At 42.6% G+C, this 25,231-nt stretch overlaps 1 protein-coding gene across 1 annotated transcript in view; it reads left to right on the top strand.

The window, feature by feature from the left end:
- Positions 1-16,136: 16,136 nt before the first annotated feature.
- MAN1A1 (mannosidase alpha class 1A member 1) overlaps positions 16,137-25,231 on the top strand; it is a 127,602-nt gene continuing 118,507 nt past the window's right edge. Inside the window, exon 1 of the mRNA XM_087817588.1 lies at positions 16,137-16,730. Coding sequence (XP_087673714.1) covers positions 16,137-16,730 — 594 coding nt within the window. The remainder of the gene's footprint in view (positions 16,731-25,231) is intronic.

Below are 25,231 nucleotides of genomic sequence, written 5' to 3'. Positions count from 1 at the left end.
AAGCAACTAGAACAGTGCTTCTCAAACAGTAATCAGTGGGAACCACGTTAAAATGCATTGTTAAATGCAGATTCAGATTTAGAAGCGTGGGGACAGGATGGAAAATTTGCATTTCTAACAAACTTCCAGACCAGGCAGATGCAACTGGCCTGGAAGCAGTTTGCTACTCACCTGGGAGTTTGGACTGTAAAATCCCCAGTCTCACCGGGACCTATGGAATCTGAATCCACATTTACCTTAAAGTCTAAGAAGCATGTTCATGGCCTTTAGTAGTGATTCTCAAAGTTAAAAATGCAAATTATCAAACACTACCCCAACCAGACTTGCTGAGGTCTCAGACAAAAATGAGGAACAGGTCACTGGAAATTAAAAGAAAGGTAACCCTTCTTAGAAAGTGGCAAAGAACTTGGCTGAATTGTGTTATACTATTTTGTGGAAGGTACAACTTTTGAGCAATAAAATTGTACATAAGCGCAGGAGATTTCTAAAAAATATTGAGAGTCCTTTTTACTGCTTTAGTAAGATAATGAAAGATGAAAGATGGATTAAAGAAAGAACTTTTAACTATAAAAGAACCAGAACCTGGAGATTTGGAACATTCTAAGCTTATCTGGGGGGGAGGGGAGAAGGAGAGAGAGCTTGTTCTGAAGAGAATACTAATGGCGTGGCCAAACAACCATTTGATAAAGAGATGATGGGTGTGATTCGTGGCTTTAATAAGCCATTTCAGCAGAAGCCAGGAATAGAGATGGGATTACCTATTCCAGCAGAGGCATTGCCAGTTTAAACCAAAGGGGGCAGAGAAAGTGAGACAGGTAGAAAGAAGGCTGTCCGAGTTGTTGGATTCTACAGGATGGGACCATCGAGTGTTTGGCTGTGAACAAGCTTTATCCCTCAAGAACAGGGAAGAATGGCCCCAAAGGGGATTCAGAAATCACCCCAGTTTCATCAGGCCAGATGGCGTCTGCCTGGCAGAGCCAAGAGGATGTGACCCCTGCCTAGGTTCTGGAAGGCAGGGCATCAAACCAAAGAGGGTTATCCCTAAGCTTTAAAATTAACAGAATTTGCCATGTAAGGTTTTGGGCTTGACCGGGATTCATCACCCCTTCTTTCCTCCCCATTTCTGCCGTTTGGAATGAGCATGTCTATCCCAGGCCTGGCCCGCCATTGTATTTAGATGCACATAATTTGCATGGCTTCACAGGTTCATAGCTGGAGAGGAATTTTGCCTCAGGATGAATTATACCTCCAATCTCACCCATAACTGATTTCAACGATATTTAGATGAGACTCAGACTTTAGACTTTACAGTTGATGCTGGAATGAGTTAAGACTTTGGGGCTATTGGGATGGAATAAACGTGCTTCGTGTGCATTAAGGACATGAATTTTGGAGTGCCAGGGGCAGAATAAATTGTGTCTGTACAAATCTGTCTGTTGAAGCCCTCACCCCCAATGTAACTGTATTTAGAATTAGGGTCTTTAGGGGGTAACTAATGTTAAATGAGGTTATAAGGGTGGGGTGGTCTTATAAAAAGAGGGAGAGGTCCATCATCCCGCCTGCACTCTCTGCCTACGCACCAAGGAAAGGCCATGTCAGGACACGGTAAAAAGTCAGCTGTCTGAAAGCCAGGAGGAGAGATCTCACCAGGAAACAAATCAGCCAGCATCTTGATCTTGGACTTCCCAGGCCACCATGACTGTGAGAAATAAATGGCTGCATTTAAACCACTCAGCCTGTGGTATTTTGTTATAGCAGCCTGAGCAGACAGGATCAGACAGCAATCATGAAGAAAGGACATATGACAGAAGATGTGAAGAGTGAGTAAATGGCGGGAAATAGGGGAAGAAGGGAGTTGCAGAGAGAGGGAACAGCATATGCAGAGGCCAGGAGGTAGGAAGCAGTAACAGGATTTCCCAGCTGGCTAAAAGAAAGAAGATTTAACTGGGTAGCAGGGCTGCGTGTAACGGCGTGAATTTTTACGTTTAGAAAGACTAGATTAGAGGAGGGGGGAAAGTACAGATAGACCAAATAGAATGTAGTCCTGGTGAGATATGATGGTGGCTTGGGTGTTACTATTGATGTGGGTGGAGCTGGAGAGAAGTGGATAGAGTCAAGGGACATTTAGGAAGGAAAAAAAAATTAATAAAATTTCATGATGGATTAGATGTGGGATTGAGAGTGAGGGATTGTCAGGGATGCACCCTGGGCTTTTGGCTTGTTCAACTCAATAAATGACGGTGCCATTCACTGAGATAGGAGATATTAAAAAGAGGGCCAGAATTATGGAGAAAAGAACATTAGCATTTAAATTCTGTTTCTATTAGGATACAAATAGCATGTGCAAGTAATATAAATGAACTCTAACTCTCCAGTGCAAAAAAAAAAAAAAAAAGTGGAAGAGAAGTGCTATGAAGAGCTCACCAAATCAAAGGACACTGAAGCACAAGGCCTGGAAACCAGGCAGAAGTCACAGCAGATCATGGGGCCAGAACACCTCTGGCTCTGCAAGAATCATGCCAGGACGCTGCCAAAGATGACTCTTCATCCTGTCTTCACTTACCTGCTCTGGGTTCAGATTTACAGTCCTAGGTAGCAGTGGAGAGTTGGATAGGTTGTATGCCCAAACCTTGTCTTCCAAGAGCAGGGAAAGAAAGGAACTGACACCTTCGAGGTCAATGGAGGAGGTGGGGCCCTTTTCGTTTCCAAGACGGTATTCACTGGGGGATGCACCAGGTAGGCATGTGGTTCAGTGGTAGACGGAAATAAGATGAAGCGTGTAAGCCAGCCCATGCCTTTAGCGGACCAACATTCACTCGTCTCTTTCTTCCCGAAATTATCCTTCCTAACCTTCTGCTACTCACCAGGCTGAGGAGCCTCCCCCAAGCTGGAAGGGGAATGTTGGGGTGAGGAGGGCCTGGGAGATGAGGCGGATGTCAGTTAGAGACAGGTTGAGACTGAAATGTTTGGAGACCTACGAAGGAGGAGGAGAGGAAGAGAAGCAGGTCACTTGATATACAGATCTAGAGCTGAAAGGTCCTGACTAGAAATATTGATTGGAAACTACCTTGCATATATATATCATGAAGCAATGAGTCTGAATGACATTAGTTAGGAAGAAAGTGAAGATGTAGAAGATGTGAGCCCTGGCTGGGGTGGCCCCGTCGGTTGAGCGTCCTCCGTGCACCGAAGGTCACAGGTTCAATCCCTGGCCAGGGCTCGATCTCCAGCTGGGGGCGTGCAGGAGGCTGCTGCCCATCGATGGTTCTTTTTCATCGATGTTTCTCTCTCTCCCTTTCCCTTCCTCTCTCTCTAAAACCAATAAAAATGTGTTTTAAAAAAACGAGACATGAAGTCCCAGCACTAAACCTTAAGCAAATGCCTACACTTAAGTGCCAAGAAGGGGCTGAAAAAGCCAGAAACAAGAGTCTTGACTGGAGGCGTTAAATCCCCAGGGGCTGCTGTGCTGGAAAGCCAGGGAAGCCCGGTTTCAAAGAGCAGGGAGCAGCGGGTGGCTGAGTGCCACCGAGAGGTGACGTGGGGTGAAGATTTAAAGTTACCTCAGGAGCTCGGATGGGCAGGGCCCTGGTGACCGTCCCGACAGCTGCTTCGGTGGAGCGAGGAGGCCCGAAGCCAGGCCGCTGGTTCGAGCAGCGAGCGGGAGGGGGAATTCAGACGGCTGGTGCCTTTAGCAATTATTGGAGAAGTGTGACCGCAGAGAGAGGACGAGGGAGTGCCTGGAGGGCAAGGGGGCGATTTGATTTTTTATCTTTTGGTTTCTTCAAGTTGAAGAAACCTTATGGTGTTGAAAATCAAAAGGAAGAACCTAGAAGGCAAGATTGAAGGGGAACAGAGAAAAAGAATAATAATAGCATAATGTTATGATGAAAGTGAGAGGCTTTGAAACCCGAGCACAGGCGACAGGCGGTCGGGCAGGCCCGGCCAGGAGGCGGGAACAGCCCCTCTGCTGTCACGGGATGGGGGCTCTGCGCAGAAATGTGTCGTTTGCGTTGGAAACAGAAAAGATGAAGGAGTTCCCGGCAGCTGGCTGCCCGTTTCTCTGTAAAGGAAGAAAGGCAGCTGCTGAGCATAAAGGTGCTGGCGTCGTTTGCCAGTCTCGCCATGACCGGCCTATTAGACCAGGTAATTCTCTATGGTGTGGGCCAGGCCTGTGCCTTGAGGGTGCTGAGGAGCGCGCCTGGCCCTTACCTACCAGGTGTCAGAGCAACACCCCCCACCCGCAGGCGTGACCATCAGAACCATCCTCAGACATTGCCAACCATCCCCTAGGGCTGGGGTGCGGGGAGGAGAGCAAAATCGCCCCTGGTTGAGAATTACTGGCTAAAGAAGATACGAGAGAGTGGAGGATGGAAACTGTCGTGTAGGGTGGGAAAGTAAATTACCCAAGAGACTCGAGGCTTGCTGGGCGGAGACAAGGCCCGTTTGAGGCTGGCTATGAGTCCTGGAGGAACCAACTTATCACACTGTGCTTTTTCTACCAAGATCCGGCTGCTGGGGTGCAGGCACTAAAAACGTAGATGTTTGTGCTCCCCCCCAAATTGAGGTTTTGCCACAGAAGTGTGACAAGAAGGCATAGGGACAAAGGGCTTAGTATATTGGCAAAACATTTGTTGAAATTATGAACCACAGAATCTATGCAGGTTGGAAGTGGAGGGCAGGTGAAAAAATCTCTTTTTTTAAAAGAGGAATGTTGAGATAACTTTAGGAGCTAGAAATGAAGTCTTGGCCAAAATATCTTTGAGATACACACGCACACATACATACACACACACACACTTATTTCAAAAACAGTTTACATCATCACTTCTTCATGTACTAAATGAAGGAAATGAGAATAAGTAGAAAATAATATGGGTTCCATTTACTTTATATCCTAATTTTAATACATTGTTTCCATCATGTTCAGTTTTCAAACTAGGTTTGAAAACTGCTGCAATTTTACCTTTGCATTTCAGATTTCCAAGTCCCTTATTTTGCTACATGCAATACATAAATAGCGAGGCACTTAGGCAATGACAAAAAGCTCTGTTTTTACTTAAAGACTGATGACAAAAATGTCATGTAAGGCTGTTGTAGGGCAGTGCCCAGAATTAAACCTTTATTTTTTGGAAAGACCAGTAACACTGAAGGGAGAAATTAACAACAAAATCTATTTTGAGAAATGGAAAGACTTAATGAGCCAGTTTCTTGTAACTGTATATGGCATGTGAGGGGTAAGGCAAAACAAAACAAAAGAACAGCCAAACAATCAAAATTGAAGAGTAGCTACATCTTTTAGTCCACCAAGCAGGATTGTATAATTTGACTCCAATAGGCATGTAAAATAGAAGAGTCCATGCTAACGAAAGTCCTCTTTGACTAGTTAAGATAATTCTCTCTACATATCAAATTTTTGTGGTTTGAAAAAAGGAAATTGCTCCTGATTGTTTAGATGTTTTACATGTATAGGTTTAAATTTTTTTGTTTTTATGTGTATTTTTTTTAATGACAAAGATATAATATTATATTAAATGTGATTATTTCTATGTGGTGGGAATAATTGGTTTCTTTTATCTTAATGTTGTGTTTATTTTCCCAAATTTTTATAAAAAAAGTCTGTGTAGTAAAAGAAAAAGTCACCACAGTTTAATGATTTGGCATCAAGTGAAAGTAGAGAAATAGATGGTCAGCATAAACAGAAAGCTCTGGTTATTAGAAAATCAATGATAAAACCTCTTTCATTTCCCATTTCTTACTATGTTTAAAAATGAGAAAGTTTAGAGGTTTAACCAAAGCATTCTACATCTATCTTCAAGGTTAATTTAAAATGAGAGATATTAGTTCCTACAACAAAGTTGTTAATGGTGACACATGGGAGATGGAAGTAAATCCAGAAACAATGTTTATTTGAACACTTTGAAAGGGCACAACTATGCTGCTCTGTAAGATGTGTACAAATGCATTATTGCTGTAAGAATTTTGCATTTTTCCCCTTTTTGTTTGTTCATATCTCATAAATTTTCTACAGTAAATGCATTACATTTGTGATAGGATTATAAACCTATAACAGTGCAGAATGTAAAAATCAATTGATGAGGGGAAAGTGTCAGCTTAATGGGGGTATGAATACTACATGAAAGCAGAAACTTTCTCAGGATATCCTTGTTTTTACTACTTATTGAAGATATGTAAAATAATGGTTTCTATTTAGGTAGGATTAACCAAACGTGAAAGAGTCAGGTATAGATTCTGCTACCACTTGGATATTATGTCCTATTAAATGTTCATAATTTCTTTAAAAAATAAAATAGTAAATTTTTCAAAATATTTCAACTTTTTAAGGTAAAGATCCTGAAGGTAGAGAGATGACAGATGATGATAGATGATGATAGATGACAGATAGATGATAGATAGATAGATAGATAGATAGATAGATAGATAGATAGATGATAGATGATAGATAGATAGATAGATAGATAGATAGATAGATAGATAGATAGATAGATAGATGATAGATAGATGATAGATGATGATAGATAGATAGATAGATAGATAGATAGATAGATAGATAGATAGATAGATAGATAGATAGATAGATAGATGATAGATGATAGATAGATGATTGCTAGATAGATGATACATAGATGATGATAGATAGATGATAGATAGATAGATAGATAGATAGATAGATAGATAGATAGATAGATAGATAGATAGATAGATAGATGATAGATGATAGATGATAGATAGATAGAAAGATAATAGATAGATATAGATGATAGATAAATAGATAGATTGATAGATAGATAGAGATGATAGATGATAGATAGGTAGATAGATGATAGATAGATATAGAAATAGAGGAAGAAAGAAAGACAAAGAAAGAAACAAAGAACCAAAAGAAGAAACAAAGAAAATTATCCCTTTGGTCTTCTCAGTGATTATTGGAATTCTGATACTAGGTTCTCCAAATGCTTAATAATTATTATTATTAAATGATAGTATTGTGTTAATAATTAACATTATCGATTATCAATGGTTGTTATAGTACCTTATAGTGGTAAATCATTCTCTGACATACATATGATATCTAATTTGATCTTCAGCACAACCCTTTCAATGAGGAGTTTCCATTATTTTACAAAAGACGAAAGTGAGTCTGAATGTTTGAATTATCCACAGAAATCAGAGCTACTTTTTTTCTTTGTTTTTTTAGAGCTACTTTTAAAAATAGGTCTTCAGATTCCTAATACAGCTCTCTGGCCCCTGCATCATTTTGCTTAGTTTAAGCTTCTTACTCTGAGCAAGTAAACTTCTCCTGGAAAGATTTTGGTCACTATAGTGCTGTGTGGTACAGTTCATTTAATAGTAATTTTCCACACATCAAAAAATATGAATGATATTCCTTGTCTATGTTTTACTTAATAGGAAAGTGCAGAGTGTAGAAGTGATTCATATCTGTTAAACATTCCCTTCGCCTGACTACTCAATAAAAATATGTATTTCTCAAGTTGAGAAATTGTAGCATTTTCCTCTGTGAACTTGAAAATAGTTCTTGACTTTACACTCCCTACTTACTACTTTTTGGATTTAAATATTTAATAATGCCACTTAGTGTAATGTCAACTTCATCTTGTTATTTTTACCTTGTTTGCATAAGGTATTCTTTGGTTCTTGAGAAAGATTCTTATAAACCAGTTCTGAAAGGAAACTTTTTTTTGCAATAGCTTTATTCAGATATAATTCACATACTGTAAAAATCACCCATTTAGAGCGTACAATTCAATAGCTTTTAGCGTATTCACAGAGCCATGCAACAATCACCACAATCAATTTTACAATAATTCATCACCCCCAAAAAGAAACAGTGTATCCTTTAGTGGTGACCCTCCATTCCCGCAGAACCCCAGCCTGAAACAATCACTAATATACTTTATGTCTCTATAGATTTACCTATTTGAGACATTTCTACAAACGAAACCATATCATAATGGTTTTGCGTGGCTGGCATCTTCGACTGAACATGAAGTCGTCAAGATTCATTCACGTTGTATGAGTGTGTGTCAGTACTTTGTTTCTTTTCTTTCTTTTTTTCTGAATGATATTTATTGTATGGCTTTACCACATTCTATCAATTGATGGACATTTAGGTTGTTTCTTCCGTTGGCTATAATAAATAATGCTCTTATGTATTATGAATAATGCTGTTATGAACAGTCATATACAGATCTTTATATAAACAAATAATTTCATTTCTCTTAGGTATAAACCTAGGGCTGGAATTGCTGGGTCATATGGTAACTCTGTATTTGCCCTTTTAAAGAAATGTCAGACTCTTCCAAAGCAGCTGTACTGTTTTACATCCCCACCAGCAGTTTACGTTAATTTAAAACTTTTTTCAAGGAGAGGGAAATGATGAAACTACATGCACTTAATAAAATGTACTTAATGGCCCTGGCCTGTGTGGCTCAGTTGGTTGGAGCATTGTTCCATACACCAAAAGGTTGTGGGTTTGATGCCAGTGAGGGCAGATGCCTAGGTTGCAACCAATCGATGTTTCCCTCTCACATCGATGTTTCTCTCTCTGTATGTCTCTTTCTCTCTTCCCCTCCCTCTAAAAATCAATGAACATGTCCTCAGGTGAGAATTAAAAAAATAATAATAATAAACTAAATGTACTTAATGGCACAGTATATATAGCCCATTAGTTAACATTAATTAATTGGAAAGTTCCACAAATTTACATTTCCTAACTTTCTTCTTATAGTAATTTATCCTACCCTATGAACACCTATGGGATAAAAAAAAAAAAATTAGCTCTAGTATTACTTAAGTAAACTAAATTCTTTTTAATGACTACTGACTTTTAAGAATAGAAATTGATTTCTTGATAGAGATATAGGTGGATTTTAACATTAAGAATGTAAAATGGATAGTACTGTTAGGCACTTGATAGTTTCATTTCTTGTTGGTTACTGTTCAGCAGATGATATTATCATAATAGTAGAATGCAGTAAACCCATTTAATATTTGAGAGAAACTGGAGAACCTAATCATCTCAGTGGATGTTCCAAACTCTTTATAATCTAAGAGCCAGATTAAGCATCTCAAACTCAACACATTTTAAGCACAGTTACTTGTTTAGAAACCCTGTATGAGACCCTGCGAGTTCTAGACTATTAAGTCTAATAGATATATGGGTCACTGGTTTGGAATTCTTTCCTTCTCTTTCCTATATTAATTTCAGTATGTCTCTTTCATTCCCATAGTCCAGACCTGTTTCAATTATATTTTTAAAAAATAGACTGCTGGTCACACATTCAGCAGATGTTTGTTCAGGTACTATCTGCAACACATACCTGCTTTTACCTTAGCTCCTAAATGTATCTATATATTGCAAGAGAATGCTCTGCCTGAACTTGAAAAACAAGTTCAGTGGACAAAGAATCACAAGTGAATTCCTATCCATTTACAGAGACCCAAAACTAAAATAAAGTTCTGCCCTGAAGGACAGTATGAAAGACTGAACATGTAGAGCAAACAGCACATTTATTTTGCAATAAAATTGGGAAGCAAAGTGCTGTCGTGTCATAGTTGCAGATTGTTTCTCCAAAATAGGAACAAGAACATGTGGTTTCATTTCATTTTATTTCCTAAAAAAAATTTCAATTGGGCAGAATAATGTATCAGATTTTTCTTTTTCTGAGTTTGTTTGTTTTTTCTGGACAAGCATATGATCTTTTATGGGATAGAGAATGGAAAGAGAAAAAATAATTTTTATTTTTTGGAGGAAGAATTGCTGTTTTATATTTTTAAAGCAAATATTAGTTAATTTTAGACAGTTAACCATATTGGTTAGAAACATACTTGTTTTCCTTTGCACAATAATTTTGAGCACTACAGTGAAATAATTGTGTTCAGATTATCTGAACCTAAATAGTTTCACTATGAGATACATTTTTTAAATGTAATCTAGTGAATTAAAAACTAAAGAAACATTTTGTATCTGTCTCTGGCCACAGAAAGAAAGTTTTTCCTTTAGTTTCCAAAAAGGTTGAAATCGTGTATTCTCAAGGCCTGAAATTCAAGCATTTTAGATCCAGGGCTCCTAAAGGCGGTGGTTGGCATTCTCTTCCCAGCCTTTCTGCCCTGAACCCTCGGTGCCCTGACTCTTCAAGCACTGAGCAGTAATATCCATCTTTTCACTTTGAAAAGGTACCATCATTTACATTTTCTCAGGGCTTTAGGAAATATAAAGCCGATTGGTTGGTAAACTTTTGGTCCTATTTATATAAAGAGTGGAGAAACACTGTAGGACCTTTTCCCTATCAAACCTGGGGCTGTTCGCCCCCACACACCTCTTCTCCAGTGCCCATTATGTAAATAGAGGCCAGAAATTAAAAAGCGACAACCATATGAAAAGCCACATAATCAAAAATTTCTTCCTTGCCACCCTTTTCTGTGTTTTGTTTTGTTTTAAGAATCCCATAGTCACTGTTATTTCACAACTTCTGACATTAATTCCCTTTTTAGGGGAGGAAAAAAATTGAATTACATTTCTTGAATGCCCATTGTGCCAGACACATTAGTTTGATCATTTAATCTGAGAGCCACAGCAATGTTACAGATGAAGAATGAGAGATGCAGAAGATAGGTGACTTATGACCCATGGTCGCACAGCCAAGGACATGCATGTCTTCTATAATAAATTACTCTCTCACTCAAACCCTTGCCCAGTTACCTCAGGAAAACCTCTCTCTGTGCTTATTGCTTTCAGTCCCTTTTTTAATAAAATAAAAACAAAACAAAGCAAAAACAGCATAAGGGTAGGACTAGGGATATACTTGAAACCAAAAGAAAGCTATACTTAGTGAGGGAAAACTATACCTATGAACTTCCATAAACCTTTCTGACCTTGAAAGTTCATTTAGAATCTTTCTGAAACAACCATTATATCTCCTCTTCAACCAAATAAATCTGTTTGTCCTCAGGCTCCAACACTTGAGATAAATAAAACACTTTCTAATTAATGCTACTTTGATTAGTAGTGTTGCAGCAGTATTTTTTTCCCAACACTTTATTCTTCCCTGGGGTCTTAGATCTTTGTAGAGCAGACCAGTACCCAAAGCACCATTTGCAACTCTGTTTCTATGGAGAGAAATGCTCTCAAAGTTCCAAAGAGCCAATGCACAAACACTTTGTGGCACACACTGTTTTTAGGTTGGAGACTGCCAATATTTATGAAATGAACGTTCAAAACAAAAACAGATCTTTAATCAGGAGCAAGCAGGGATTCGGGGAGGGGGCGCTCATTAATTCAGCCTCTTAATCACCCTCCGCCCCTGCAACACACACACACACACACACAAATGATTGGAGTTCTAAAAAAATAATATGCTACTTAGGCAGTTCCAAAGTAAATTAAGGGGCAGAGTAGAAAACAAGAGATATGACTGCAGCCCCTCATACGACCACAAATATTATTGATAGTTTATTTTAAAACTGTAGTATGCCTGGCCGTCGTGGCTCAGTGGCTGAGGGCCAGCCTATGAACCAGGGGGTCATGGTTCGATTCCCAGTCAGGCACATGCCAGGGCACATCCTCAGTCTCCAGCAGGGGGCGTGCAGGAGGCAGCCAATCAATGACTCTCATCATTAATGTTTCTATCTCTCCCTCTCCCTTCCTCTCTCTGAAATCAATAAAAACATATTTAAAAACAAAACAACAAAAATATTTGGTTAATTCCCATCTGAATAAACCTCATATAAAACTCTGAGTTGCCCACTGAAGTACGGAATGTCAAGATTAATGTTCAAAATGAACTTTTTCTGCATATTACATTTTGTTTTTTAAAAATAAAAGCAAAAACCTATTCTGACCTGGAATTTGAAGGCAATTAGAAAATCAGCTATAGAAAGATTTTAACAAAAATCTAACTTGTTAGAGAATTTCAGTAGTTAACTATTACACATATGTGTTAAATTTGTTGCTTTTATTAGATTACATTTTATTTTTAAATTAAAAAACAAAAATTCTCAAAAGGATTCTTCTGTAAACTTCCATCTAGTACCTTCTAGAAACTTCCTAAGAAATAATTTTTCACTTCAATTTTTGAGAACTTATGTTTCTAAAAATATTCAATGATCAGTTTTTATTAAAATATTGTCACTTTTTCATCTGTAAGCCTGCTTATAATTATTAGCATATTTAATTTTAGGCATGTTAATGTAAGTTAAATATACTCTTTGTTAAATGTAATTTTAAAAACAGAGAAATCCAAGCAGCCAAAAAATTAGGGATTTCTTTATATTTTGGGGAGATATCTCTAATTAAAACTGGATCTTTTAAAATTAGTGATTCTAAAGATTTTTATCTTGAAACTCAAAAATTTACAAATTGTCAAGGAAAGATACAGAGATAAAAAGAACTGGAAGAGGAAGGAGTACGAATTAAATTTGCAAGCAGACATGCCGAAGGTACAAAGGAGTCATACTTCAGGACTGTCTGGCCAAATAAGAAAACACAGCAAATACTTAAACAGAAAAACCACACAAAATTACTAAGGTTGCTAAATTTACATTAGACCATTCACAATGAGAACACAGCAACTTGATCACAGTCATTGTGTTCACAAAAATCATGACAGATCTTCAAGCAGATATGGTGGGAGAGTCTGGATTTACAGGTAACAGTCAAGGTTTTATTATTTGGGGACCGGAATCAGTCAGCTTTAGTTTTGCTTTCTCTCAGGATACAAAGCACTATTTTCCTAACTGTAGAATGTGAAGTGCTTATGGTATTGAAATCAGGGCAAAGTGTCAGATTTTGCTTCAAAATACACATTTTTATTTATTGACCTTTCTGTACTCCTCCCTTACTGGGAAAACACAGGACTTTGCATGGTTACTTAAAAGGCTTTCTCGTGGTTAATTTAGTTGGTTTGTCTCTTCAAACACCCTCTGTGATTTTTTTTACTTGCTGTAGCCCAAGTACAAGCGCTCCCACATATTTTCCATCCTACCTAACACAGATGGGCACCCTTTAATACATAACTCATAATCAACCACCAATGCTAATTTCTTGTTTAACAAAGTATTAAAGCCAGGCTTTACTCATAATAAGTCTCTGTTTTACAAGAAATACAGGTAAAAAGAAAGCAATCTTGAAATAAGCCTCATAAAGTTATAAACAGGAATAAAGAAAGCAGTCATTTTAAAATACTTAAACTCAACTTAGAGAAATAAAATCCCCCCCCCCCTTTCTTCTACTGATTCTTGAGAAGGAGGAGGGGAGAGAAACAACGTGAGAGAGACACATTCATGGGCTGCCTCCCACAGAACAGCAAGAGGCCCTCAGTGCAAGGGACAGTGCTCTAACCAACCACCGAGCCACACCAGCCAGGGCAAATTTAAAGGTTTTTAGGGGGCCCAGCGGGCGTGGCTCACCAGTTGAGCATCAATCACCAGGGGACTGTGGTTCGGTTCTGGGTCAGGGCACATGCCCCTGGTTACAGGCTGGATCCCCAGCAGGGGCCTGCAGGAGGCAGCTGATCAGTGACTCATCATGGATGTTTCTCTCTCTCTCCCTCTCCCTTCCTCTCTCTGTAATCAGTAAAGACATGTTTTTAAAATTAAAAAATAAAGTTTTTAGAGGGAAAAATCATCTTCTTCAAGTCCATAGGTTAAATTCTTAATGTTTCCACTATAGGTGATGGTTTAAATGTCCAAACAGGTTTGCTATCACAGTTAAAGCGTACCAGGAATAAAACTAGGTTTGTAACATTCTTCATCACCATTTTAACAGACACTTAAAAGTAGATCTTACTGCTTTCCTAGAATACTTAGTAATATTAATTTTAAATCAAAGTGTCTAAATATTCTTGTGGCTATAAGAATATTCCAACCTTAAAACATAATAAAGTAATAAATTATTCTGGAAGAGATTGATGTTTAGGGTAACTAACTCTAATAATTATCTACCTGTTATGAATCTATCTATCCATGAGGTAACTCAATTTTAAGGCTGTGGTTGGAAACAATATTATTTCACAGTGATTCAAACTTTTCAACCTATCCACGACTTTGAAACAAAAATTACCATTCCATCTTTTAAAAAAATAATAATAGTTTTCTTTTGCAATCCTCCTAAAGTGTGACACCCTGCTTGGATATGCTGCACTCTTCTGGGCAGAGAATTTCATAGCAGTTATCAAAATAATCAAGTAACGTTGGCTTTTATCAAACAATAATTTTCCATCAACAGAAACTGTGGGTGTATGACTCATTTCACACAAAGCAAATATACAACAAATAATTATGGTTAAAATGAATACTTAAATAAAAAGTGTAGTAAGGATTTCTGATTTGCTTCTATATTTTCTCATACAGTCCAACACCTGAAAACAACTGTTTTGTGGGCACTTTCCTGAAAGGTGCCAGGTGTTTCCTTTGTTCTGAGACGAGCAGAAACGGGCTAAAATCACGCTTCCAGAGAAGGGGGAGGGGGAGGCTAAGGCTGCTAAGCACCAGTTTTCCAAAATGGGAAGTCAGTCAGCTTTTTCCTCTGATAACCCTTTATTTGCAGAGCGACAGGGGAATTATAAACACATTTTGGAAAATAATACTGTCTTGAAAACAATCTCTTTTGGACCAAGTCCTTACTTCCATGGAAGTAGTCAAATCCAAGACTTAATTTCGACACAATTTCAGCACAGTGTTCAAATTTATTACGTGACGCTCTGGCAACATAAAGCCGTCTTCTTTAAATGGAAACTGTGACAACTTCTATGAGGTAAATGAATTTGAGAGTGGGAGTGGGTAGGGGAGGCACCCCCCCTTTTTTTAAGAGGGCGCGCATGCAGACGAGGACTCCTAAGCAGCCGCAAAACCCCGAGCGAGTGATGTCCGAGCAGGCTGCGCACGAGCCCTGGGGTGCCCGCTCCCGGCCGCGGGGCTCCGGGAGCGGCGGCTGCGGGGCGCCGGCGGAGCTCCTGCCGCGGGTAAACAGGGGGGCTGAAACGCCGCCAGGCCCGGGGTGCTCCTGGAGACCCCGTCCTTCCCGCGCCCCTCGGGCGAGCCCCGGCCCGAGGTGCGACACGGCGGTCCCGCGCCAGCCCGGGAGCCTCCAGGACAACTCGGGGACCCCCGCCCCCGGGCCCGGGCCAGAGGTCGGCGCAGGGCAACCCCCCGCCGCGGGCCCGCCCGCCGCCGCCGCTCCCGCCGCCGCGCGCCCCGGGCCCGAGCCCTCCCCCCACCGGGCCCCGCGACGCCGCGCTTCCCGTAAACCCCTCGCCCCGCCCGGCCCCCCGCGCCCGGCCCGCCCCCGCGGGACCCTGGGCGGCGCCCGATTGGCCCGGCCGCGCCGTCACTCTCGGGCCGCGTCCCCGCCCCCGTTTCCGACCGCCCGGAGCGCGGCCGTGCCAGTGCTCGCGGGGCCGCCGCGCCGGGCATCGCGCTGCGCTTCGCCCGCCGGTCCGCGCGCTCGCCCGCACAGCGGCGACGGGGCTGCGGGCTGCGGGTGCGGGCGCGGGCGCGGGCTCCGGCGCCACCCGGGAAGCAGAGGCAGCTGGTCCCAGCCCGGGATGGGGAGGGGGCGAAGTTGACGAGCTCCCGCCCGCGCTGCTCCCCGCCAGCCCCCAGGTGCGCCGCGCTCTCCGGGAGGTGCCCGCGCGCGACCCCGCCCCAGGTGTGCGCGGGACGCCTCGCCCCCGGGACCCGAAAACTTCACCCCAAGTCCAGCGAGTGGACTTGGAGGGCGGTGCCCGGAGCCCGACCCGCGGTCCGCGCGCGGAGCTGTCCCGGCGGCTCGCCGGCCGCGGGAGGCGGAGACGGGCTGTAAACTTTATCACCATCCCGGTAATTACTGCGTTTTACTGCCTCTCTCCCCGCAGGGGCTGCCGCCAGCTGTCTGCCGCGCCTGCTTGTTCGCCAAAGAAGCGACCCCGGGAAGGAGCCCCCGAGGGGAGCCGTCGGCCCGGGGAGTGCCTGCAGCCCGGCCGAGGGGGTCGGGCGGCCCGGATGCGCAGGACCCGGCCCCGCAGCCGCTGACGCCGGGCGGCGGCCAAGTTTGGCTGCTGAGCGGCGGGGCGCGGGGCCCCTGGACGGCGGGCAGCCCGGCGGCCGCGGCGGCGGGAGCGATGCCGGCGGGGGGCCTGTTGCCCCTGTTCAGCGGCCCCGCGGGCGGCGGCCTGGGCGGGGGGCTCGGCGGCGGCAGGAAGGGGTCGGGCCCCGCCGCCTTCCGCCTGACGGAGAAGTTCGTGCTGCTCCTGGTGTTCAGCGCCTTCATCACCCTCTGCTTCGGGGCGATCTTCTTCCTGCCCGACTCCTCCAAGCTGCTTAGCGGGGTCCTGTTCCACTCGGGCCCCGCCCTGCAGCCGGCCGCCGACCACAAGCCCGCGCCCGGGGCGCGCGCCGAGGACGCGGCGGAGGGGCGAGCCCGCGGCGGCGGGGAGGGCGCGCCCGGGGCCCCCGCCGCCCCGGAGGACCACCTGGCCAGGATCCGCGAGAACCACGAGCGGGCTCTCCGGGAGGCCAAGGAGACGCTGCAGAAGCTGCCCGAGGAGATCCAGAGAGACATCCTGCTGGAGAAGGAGAAGGTGGCCCAGGACCAGCTGCGCGGCCGGGCGGCGCCCCGGGGGCTGCCCGCCGTGGACTTCGTGCCCCCCGTCGGGGCGGTCGGCCGGGAGCCCGCCGACGCCGACACGCGCGAGAAGAGAGACAAGATCAAAGAGGTGAGTGCGCGGCGCCGGGGTGCGCCGGCCCCCCGGGGTTTCGGGGAGAAACCACGGGGCTTCGGGACTTAGCCCTGGGGCGCGACGGCGCGGGGACGCGGAGGCTCCCGGCCCCAGGTGCGGAGCCGCGGGCGCGCTCGGCTCCTTCTGGCAGCGTCGCGGCGGCTGCGCGGTTCCCCTGCGGCCGAGCCCGCGGCTCCCCCTGCACCCTCGTGCGCCGCGGGTGGTGTGCAGGCCTCTCCGTGTCGGCTGCGGCTGCTCACTGCCCCGAGAGCGGTCACGGGCAAGGTCCCCAGCAGCCCCGGTAGGACTTGGAAGGAAGCCGAGGTAAACCCCGCGCCCCTCGGGCGCGGTAACGGGGTCGGGGCCGCGCCCGCTCCGCCGGCGCCGCCCGGTGCGCACTTGCTGACTGCACAGGCGAGACCTGAGGACGTGCCATGGGGGGGGGGGGGGGGCGCACTGTTACTTTTTAAGAAAGTGAAAAAGGTAAACCTCCTGGCTCTTGCATTTCTAGTGTAGTCAGAAAAAAATATTCCATGTGATGCAACAGGTTTGCCTCCGCAGCGCCGCTGGCTGACGTCAGGGGGCGAGCGTGGCCTGGGACGAGTCTGTCATCATTTCAGTCTCGTGTTCCCGTGGCCCTTGCAACGCGTGCTGAGTTCGTGCCTGGCGCAAAGCTGAAGAGGGCCTTAGAGTAATTTTAGGCTGCCATTTGAAAGATGGAAGTGGAAGGGCCCGGAGCCCCGGCACCTGTGATTGAGGAGCGGGACCTAAACCCGGACGCCTCCCTGTCGCCGGCCGGGCATGGGGCCCGCCTCTGCCCACAGCTGTCCCCCTGCGTGACATTATACCGGCCAGGGTTTCTACGGAGTCCCAGAGATGTGGGAACCATATTAGACACATTTCATCGCAAATCTTGATTCAGATGGCTAAAATACATTATGAATGGAAATGATATTTTTGTCATTTTAAAAAATTTCAGTCTCTGAAAACACATTTTGTGTTTTTGACAGTGGGTAAGTAAAAAGGAGAGAACGCTTCCTGATACACCCCCCCCCCCCCCATTTTCAGGCAGTAAACAGAATTTTGAGGTAGAGAAAGAGGTATTTAGCTTGAGTGGCTGCACAGTGGAGGCAGCTCAGTTGTCATAGGACTTGTGATTTTGCTATAAGACCAGATGAATTTGGCTAAGTGGTAATTGAGCAAGTTAAAGTGGACTTGGGTCCCTTTTACTTGATACTAGGTAGAGTGCCGTCATCCCTCCCATGCAGGCAGCATCTTTCCACAGCCCATGGGCCTTGCGGCTTTGAGACCCTTCCTCAGCCCCCTAAACTTGGGGAATGGATTTTTCTCTCCCTGACAACTTCTATCTAGCAGTTTCCCTTCCCCATGAGATTCTATCAGAGCTACAAAACCAGGAAGGTGGGAAGAGCTCCACTTCTCACCAATCATCTCCCATCGTCATCCCTAGCCTCCTTAAAAATATCCCACCAAAACCCATAGGTAAATTAACCCCAAGTCTGTATCTGCTTATATTTCCCTTAAGTTTGCAGCACTGTAACGTACACATCTCATGCTCCTAATTTCCTATGAGCTGCCAGTGCATCTCATCATTGTCCAAGGGAATTATTTTAAATACTAAAGATGTATGGGTGTTAAAAAGCTATTGGTACTGACCAGTGGTGATTAAAAGTGCATTTGGAGCAGAAGCAGTGGGACAGGAGCAGTCAATTCAGGACAGCACATGCTTAGCAGCATGCATATCTGTCCCTGTTAGATCCGAGCTCTCTGTGTCCCTAAATCAAAAGGTCTTAGTTAACCATGTGAAGGAAATTTATGTAGCCTTCTGTGTCTGTGTGGTGCTAATATCTTAGCACCTAGATGTTTTGAAATTGCCCAGTCTTGCGTAAAGTGGCGGAACTAAATGTCCTCTTTAAATTCCATGTTATGAGAACCAAAAAAAGGCCAGCATAATTAGCTTCAGCATTTAGTCAAAGTCTAAAGGGAAGAAATGCATTATGGTTTTTCATCAGGTTAGTTCAGGCAGATGTGTTCCTTTATAAACCAAAAAAAAAAAGTAACTCATGTTAATCTAAAACTGTAAATGTTGAGTTTTAGAGAGGAAGGAGTGGTTGCCCATTGTGTATAGGGCACTGGACTTGAACTCTACACATTGAGATTCTGTTTTGGGCATCACCGTGGACCACTTGTCATGGACCAATAGGTCTTTGCTTGAGTTTTGATCTTTGTTGTTCCTATATTTTATAGAAACTATTTTATACTTCTCTTTATATACTTAGGTTCTCTATCATCCCTGAATGTACTAATAGTTTTATAGTAAAATAAAAAGCTATAGGCAGGCCTAATATCTGGGTAGCTTAGACAATAATTTCTGAGCCAAACCTTTATTTTATAAATCTGGTTTAAAGACAGCCAGTACTATTTTTATATTGCCAACACGGTTATGTTACTGGTACTGTGTTAAATTTTTAACAAATTTGTGCCCAGAGGAGACAGTCTGTAATTTCAAATAGTATATTGTCTAGTGCACTTCACAAAAAGGCGTTACCTGCTTTTTAGTACTTATTTGATGGATGTTAAATCTTGATGTAAAACTTGAAATTAAGACACACACACACACACACACACACACACAGTAAGTTTGTGATGAAATTAACTCCGGATTTCCCTGAAATTTAGAATACATACATAGTACACATTGTTATGAGTTTGATCTTTTAAAAATTGTACTCAAGTTGGCCTTGGCTTTAAAAGCAGTGTTAGAATAATGAAGCACAGAAGTTAAAAAGCACCATGGAGCTTTTAGAAAAATAGTTTCCCCTTCTGCCCCAATTTTTTTTTTTTTAAATTAGGAAGCTTTTTTTTTTTTTGAGTCCCCATTTACCTAAATGGGGTGGGGGTTGGAGGTTGATTAGCCAGTTTGGGGTCTGTCAGGTAAGGCTTTAGGACCTATCAGCTGTGGGGGCCACTGTTGGCTTCTCTGGGTTTCTCAAAACAGGCTTTAGTTTTTTATTACAGACCTGTTTATATAATTAAAAGTTTAAAAAATTTTTTCATATTGATGACTGAGAATTAAAATATGTTTTTATACCTTACACTAGCCTTTGGTTATTTATTTATTTTTTAATATATCTTTATTGATTTCAGAGAGAGGAAAGGAGAGGGAAAGAGAGAGATAGAAACATCAATGATGAGAGAGTCATTGATTGAGCCTGCAACCCGGGCATGTGCCCTGACCGGGAATCGAACCCTGATCGCCTGGATCCTAGGTTGACGCTCAACCGCTGAGCCACGCCTAGCCGGGCACCTTCGGTTATTCTTGAGTCTATAATTTTCGGTAACTATTGACAGTTAACCTTTTTATTAAAGATCAGACCTGGGAATAATCTTCCTTGGCAGATTAAAACAAAACACTTTTATTTGTATGGGTAGTTCCTGCTGTAGCAAATAATTTTTGCAAAATAATAAAAGCCACAATTTGAAGGCCAGACTCTGAAGGAGCTTGTTAAATACCCTTGGGTTGTTACCTTGCCTGTTTCGCTCATCCTGCTCTAAAACACACACATGGACTATAGGCAAATGCAAGATTTCCCCACTCATAGGACCCTTCCCAGAACAGGTATGTCAAGGAGTATTTGTAAAGGGTCCTCTCTTTAACAAATAGATGAATAAATTCAGATTTCAACAGTGTAAGTACCAGAGTAGATGCTGACTATTAAATATTAATATAGGAAAGCAAGAAAAGATTGTTAGTGGATAATCAATTATGTTTAGCTTAATTTTTTGTAAGCTATTGATAATTTGTCTGAGAGGAGTATTCTGTCTTCCTCTTGTCAGATAACTTAAGATTCATATAAAGAAGCTGTATTTAGGACTTAGAACCTAGTTAAGGGCGCGAAAAGAGTAAATGCATTTTTGAGTTAATGCATGTGCATTTCTTATGTGAGCTAATAAACTAACCCATCTTGAGAAATTTACCCTAGTATTTCACATGTGTCAAAAGTGCCTTTGTATGAGATCTGAATTTGTGGGAATTCAGGGAAGGATTTACATATTTGTATTAAATTATTTCATAATTTATGGTAGTACAAATTCTTTATTTAAGGGAGTTTAAAATGTGTCTCAAGGTCAGAGGGGAGGAATACCTACAGGTCTGTGTGAGTGATGAGGCCAAGGTTTACATGCATACCTTGGGGGTGCCCTGGTTAGGTTCCAGACCACTGCAATAAGACAAGTATCGCAACAAAGTGAGTTGTAACCTTTTTGCTGGTGGAGGGCCTTGCCTTCTTCAGTTTGTAAAAACAATGCAACATCTGTGAAGCATAATAAAGCAGACTGCAATAAAGTGAGGCATGCCTGTGCATGGGCAGATCAAAACTGCCCTGGAGCCTGCTTTTACCCCATAGGCCAATAGAGAACCTGTGGCCTTTAAAGTTCTTTATGACCTACAAAACCATAAAAATGTATGTATTTGTCAGAGATGAGTTTTGATTGGTCAAAATAGAAGCAGCCATCCTGTGAGCTCCAGAGATACTATGAAATGCCTTTCCCATAAGTAGACAAAAATGATAAAGGAGAAACCAGTGTTTGATAGCTTAAGGAAGAAATTCTTTCTTTGGGGAAACTTAAGTCTTAACTTTACCTCAGTGTTCTTAGCCTAGTACCTTGTTTAATATTAATTGAACTACCTCTAACCCCACCTTTCCCAACCCTTCATTCCTGAATCTGTTTAAAGGTCCTTTACACAAACTCTGAAAATTAATTTTTCTGTTACCAACAATATGCCCTAAAAATTATAACTCTCTGATTTTTAAAAGTAAACATATGCCCAAGTCATGAACGTACTGTATCTGGATAAGACCTTGGAGATATCCAGCTTGTTCATTTTAAATTAGAGGCCACGGAGGCACAAAAGTTGTTCTGTAAGTCACATTGCCAATTAGTGTAGAGTTGAGCTGAGAATGGAAGCCCCATGTTTGGTGAGCATTGAGCACTATCCTATCACAGCTCACCTCCTAAATAAATGCCAAAGAAGTGTACAAATTGATTGTCCATACTCATTATTTGCTGACCCTAATGTAGAGTAAGTACAAAACACATACAATATAATTCTTCAGAATTGTAAATTTAACTTCATATTATTAGTTAAGTTACATTACCTATAGTAATTTTCTAAAAAAATCTTACTACTCTCATCAATTTAGCAGATTTCGTCTTTCTAAAGCTGCCCAGGGAAAGTTCGATAGATATTTATTTCTCTTTATAAAAATCTCTGCAGGAAGCAGAGGATTTGTAACCATCCAGTTGGGCATTCTTTCCATTGAGAGGTGAGGAAGAAAAATGGGAGGGAGAAAAGCAGAGAGGAGAGGTGGCCTGGAGAAGAGGATTGTGACAATATGGTAGCTCTTTCAAACTGTAAATGTACATACCCTTTTATTTTTAATTTATTTTTTAATTATAGCTGACATACAATATTATATTAGTTTCGGGTGTACAACATAGCAATTAGACATTTATAAACCTCATGAAGTGATCACCACGATAAGTCTGGTACCCATCTGTCACCATACATAGTTATGATATTATTGGGTGTATTCTCTATGCCGTACATCACATCCCCGTGACTTTTTCGTAATTGGCAGTTTGTACTTCCTACTTGTCCTCGCCTTTTTCTCCGATCTCCCCTGCTCTCCCCCCATCTGGCAACCGTGTTGGGTTGTTCTCTGTATCTATGAGTTGTTTCTGTTTTGTTTGTTCATTTGTTTTGGTTTTTAGATTCTACATATAGGTGAACTTATTCAGTATTTGTCCTCTAATTTATTTCACCTAACATAATACCCTCTAGGCCCATCCATGTTGTCACAAATAGTAAGATTTCATTCTTTTTTTTTTTTAATAGCTGAGAAACATTCCTCTGTGTGTGTGTACCACATCTTTGTACATATTCTTATGACATTGTACTGTGTGTAACAGAAGAATTGACAGCTAACCTGAAGGACTATATATATTTTTAAAAGTAGTCATACATTTACAATTACACCAATCTATAGAGTCTTCATTCTAGGAGCACACTGTTCTCTTCACCCAAGTAGGTCCTGGAGATTCTCTGGAAGCCCTTACCTCTCCCTGCTCCATCCATGTGTAGCAATGTGGTGGTCAGAAGGGCTGGTTCTGAAGTCTGGTGCCCTGGTTCTAAATTTGGCCTTTCATTTACAAAGCAAATTTTTTAAATCTTTCGGAGCTTCAGTTTTCTCATTTGTAAAAGGTGGGTAATAATAGCACCATTTTGTTGGATCAGAAGGCTTAGATGTGACCCTCCACATAAAGGTATCAGGCATGCATTGAGTGTATAATAAATGCTACTTGCTATTATTACTGTTATGAGTTACTACCTAAAGCTATCAAACCAAGATTACATTGTTTCATATACTGTTTGATAAATCAGGGATGTGGGTAATTAAATTTTAAAAAGTTATCATAAACACTTCAAATAAGTTTGATGCTTAAAGGGATCAAGATGATCTTTCCAGACAGCTGTAATTGTATTGTGTTACTGTCAAATCTGATTTTCTCAGATTTCTGCCAAATTCCAAAAACTTGAGGTGTCTTTAAAATTGTATACTTCTTCAGCTTCTGTACTTCAAAATATGTGATAAAGAATTAATTTGTGTATTCCTCACAATCTAATGTGCTTGTTACTGAAGTACCATCTTCTCAGAGTAATCACAGTTCTTGAGTTACCTCCTTAAGCATGGAAATTGTTCCCCTAAATAGAGAGAGAGATTGAGTCAAGTGCATTTTAACCTGTTTTGTCTTTGGAGGAATGTTTTTAAGAAGTGAGAAGAAAATTATTTAAACTGCAAAAATTATGTAATTATGATCAATTCTATAACAAGAGCTCAGTCTGTCACCTGATAGTCCAAATTCATATAAATCAACTGTATAACTCAATGATTTTGGCCTTTTTTGAGAGCTTTGAGTTTAGATTTATTAGGGTTTCAGGCCAAGAAGGACCTCAGAGAGCCTGAAGCCCAGTACTCACTTTATATATGAGAAACAGGGCCCAAGAGCTGTGACGTCCTGAGATTCCCACGGATAGAGATGGGAACTCTCTCTTAGCGTTCAGGCCTTGCTACGCCTGTGATATCTCAACTCTAATAGCCTGACCACCTCCTGTTCAGCCCTGAATGGTAGGCCAGCGACAGGGCCCCACTGAAACTATCCTAAGGAGAGATGAAACATCTTTGCTGGGGGAAAGGTATTATCTGAGAAAGCAATACTGGCTAATTCCTTTGCTCTGAAAGCAGCAGCCCTGCCCCACCTCCACTGAGTCCTGATAAAGACTTCTGTGATCAGTAGGTGCTTGAAAGAAAATCTAATGAGATTAAGGTTTAAGAGCATTTAAGAGTCGCAGCCCTCTTCTGTCAGGAATACTCTGGCAGTTGCTGTAAGTACTTTAGAGCCCTGCAATCCCGCTGGGAATTCAGAAGAGAGATAATAAAATGTAAAAGTGCAGGTAGGTATCCTTTGTAGTTACTTGACTTTTGTAACTGGAATTGCCTCCCTCCCTTCCTTTTTTTCTGCCAGTCCACTCGGCTCCCTGGCTCTTAAGCTTATCAAAGGCCCAGCCCCTGGTTTTCTCAGGGGCTTTCTGATCACTTCTTCCTGATCACTGTGCTCTACATCCTTTCATACGGTGACACTCAGGCCACATTATATGGACTCTCATTTGCTATTTCCCCCTGTTTACATGTGGGTCTCCCGTAGAGTATCCTGCCTCCAGCTCTGTGAGAGGAGGCCTGGAAGTGAGGGGCAGGAACCTGATGAAGGATGGACGCCAAGTTCTGCAAGGGGAGGTTTAATAGCACAGCAGCTACACACTCCTCCTTTGTTGCGACACTGGTGGGGATGCCTATTTGCCTGGGCCAGCAGTTTATGAGAAAGTGTGGGGCAATAACTGATGTATACAGGTTGTGAATGACTATTTGAGACGTGAACTTGGGCCATCCAGAGACATGAGCTATTGCTGAAACCTCCATGTCTGCCAAATCTTTCTTCACTGAACGGTCTTTTCGAAGTCCTGGGAAGAACACTGGATTCTTCTAAGGGACTAGAGAGTCAAACGGTAGACGGCCAGGGCTCATAGCCCACACTGGCGGTGGCCACGTCCAGGTTTCCTGAGCTGATACTTGGGGTATGACTGTCTGACCCCAGTTCCTCTTTAATAAGGTTACGTGCTGGAACTACAGAAAGGGGCATTTCCTCACTGCATCTCTGTCTGTCAGGGCATAAGGCACAAGGACAGACCTGTGGTGTGGTTAAGGCAGCAACAGGAGTGTGTGTCCTCCACTCACAGCTGCCTGAAATGTCCCCAGCAGGGCCTCCCTTTCATTGACATATTGCTTCTTAAAGGCCGCTGTTAAAACTGTATCACTAAAGTGGCCTAGCAAACATTGTTATACTTTGAGATTTGTCTTAGC

This window comes from Miniopterus natalensis, chromosome 5 (genome assembly GCF_054644295.1).
Source record: "Miniopterus natalensis isolate mMinNat1 chromosome 5, mMinNat1.hap1, whole genome shotgun sequence".
Lineage (NCBI taxonomy): Eukaryota > Metazoa > Chordata > Mammalia > Chiroptera > Miniopteridae > Miniopterus > Miniopterus natalensis.
Note: the sequence above shows the minus strand (reverse complement) of the source record. Positions and strands in the feature narration are given on the sequence as shown.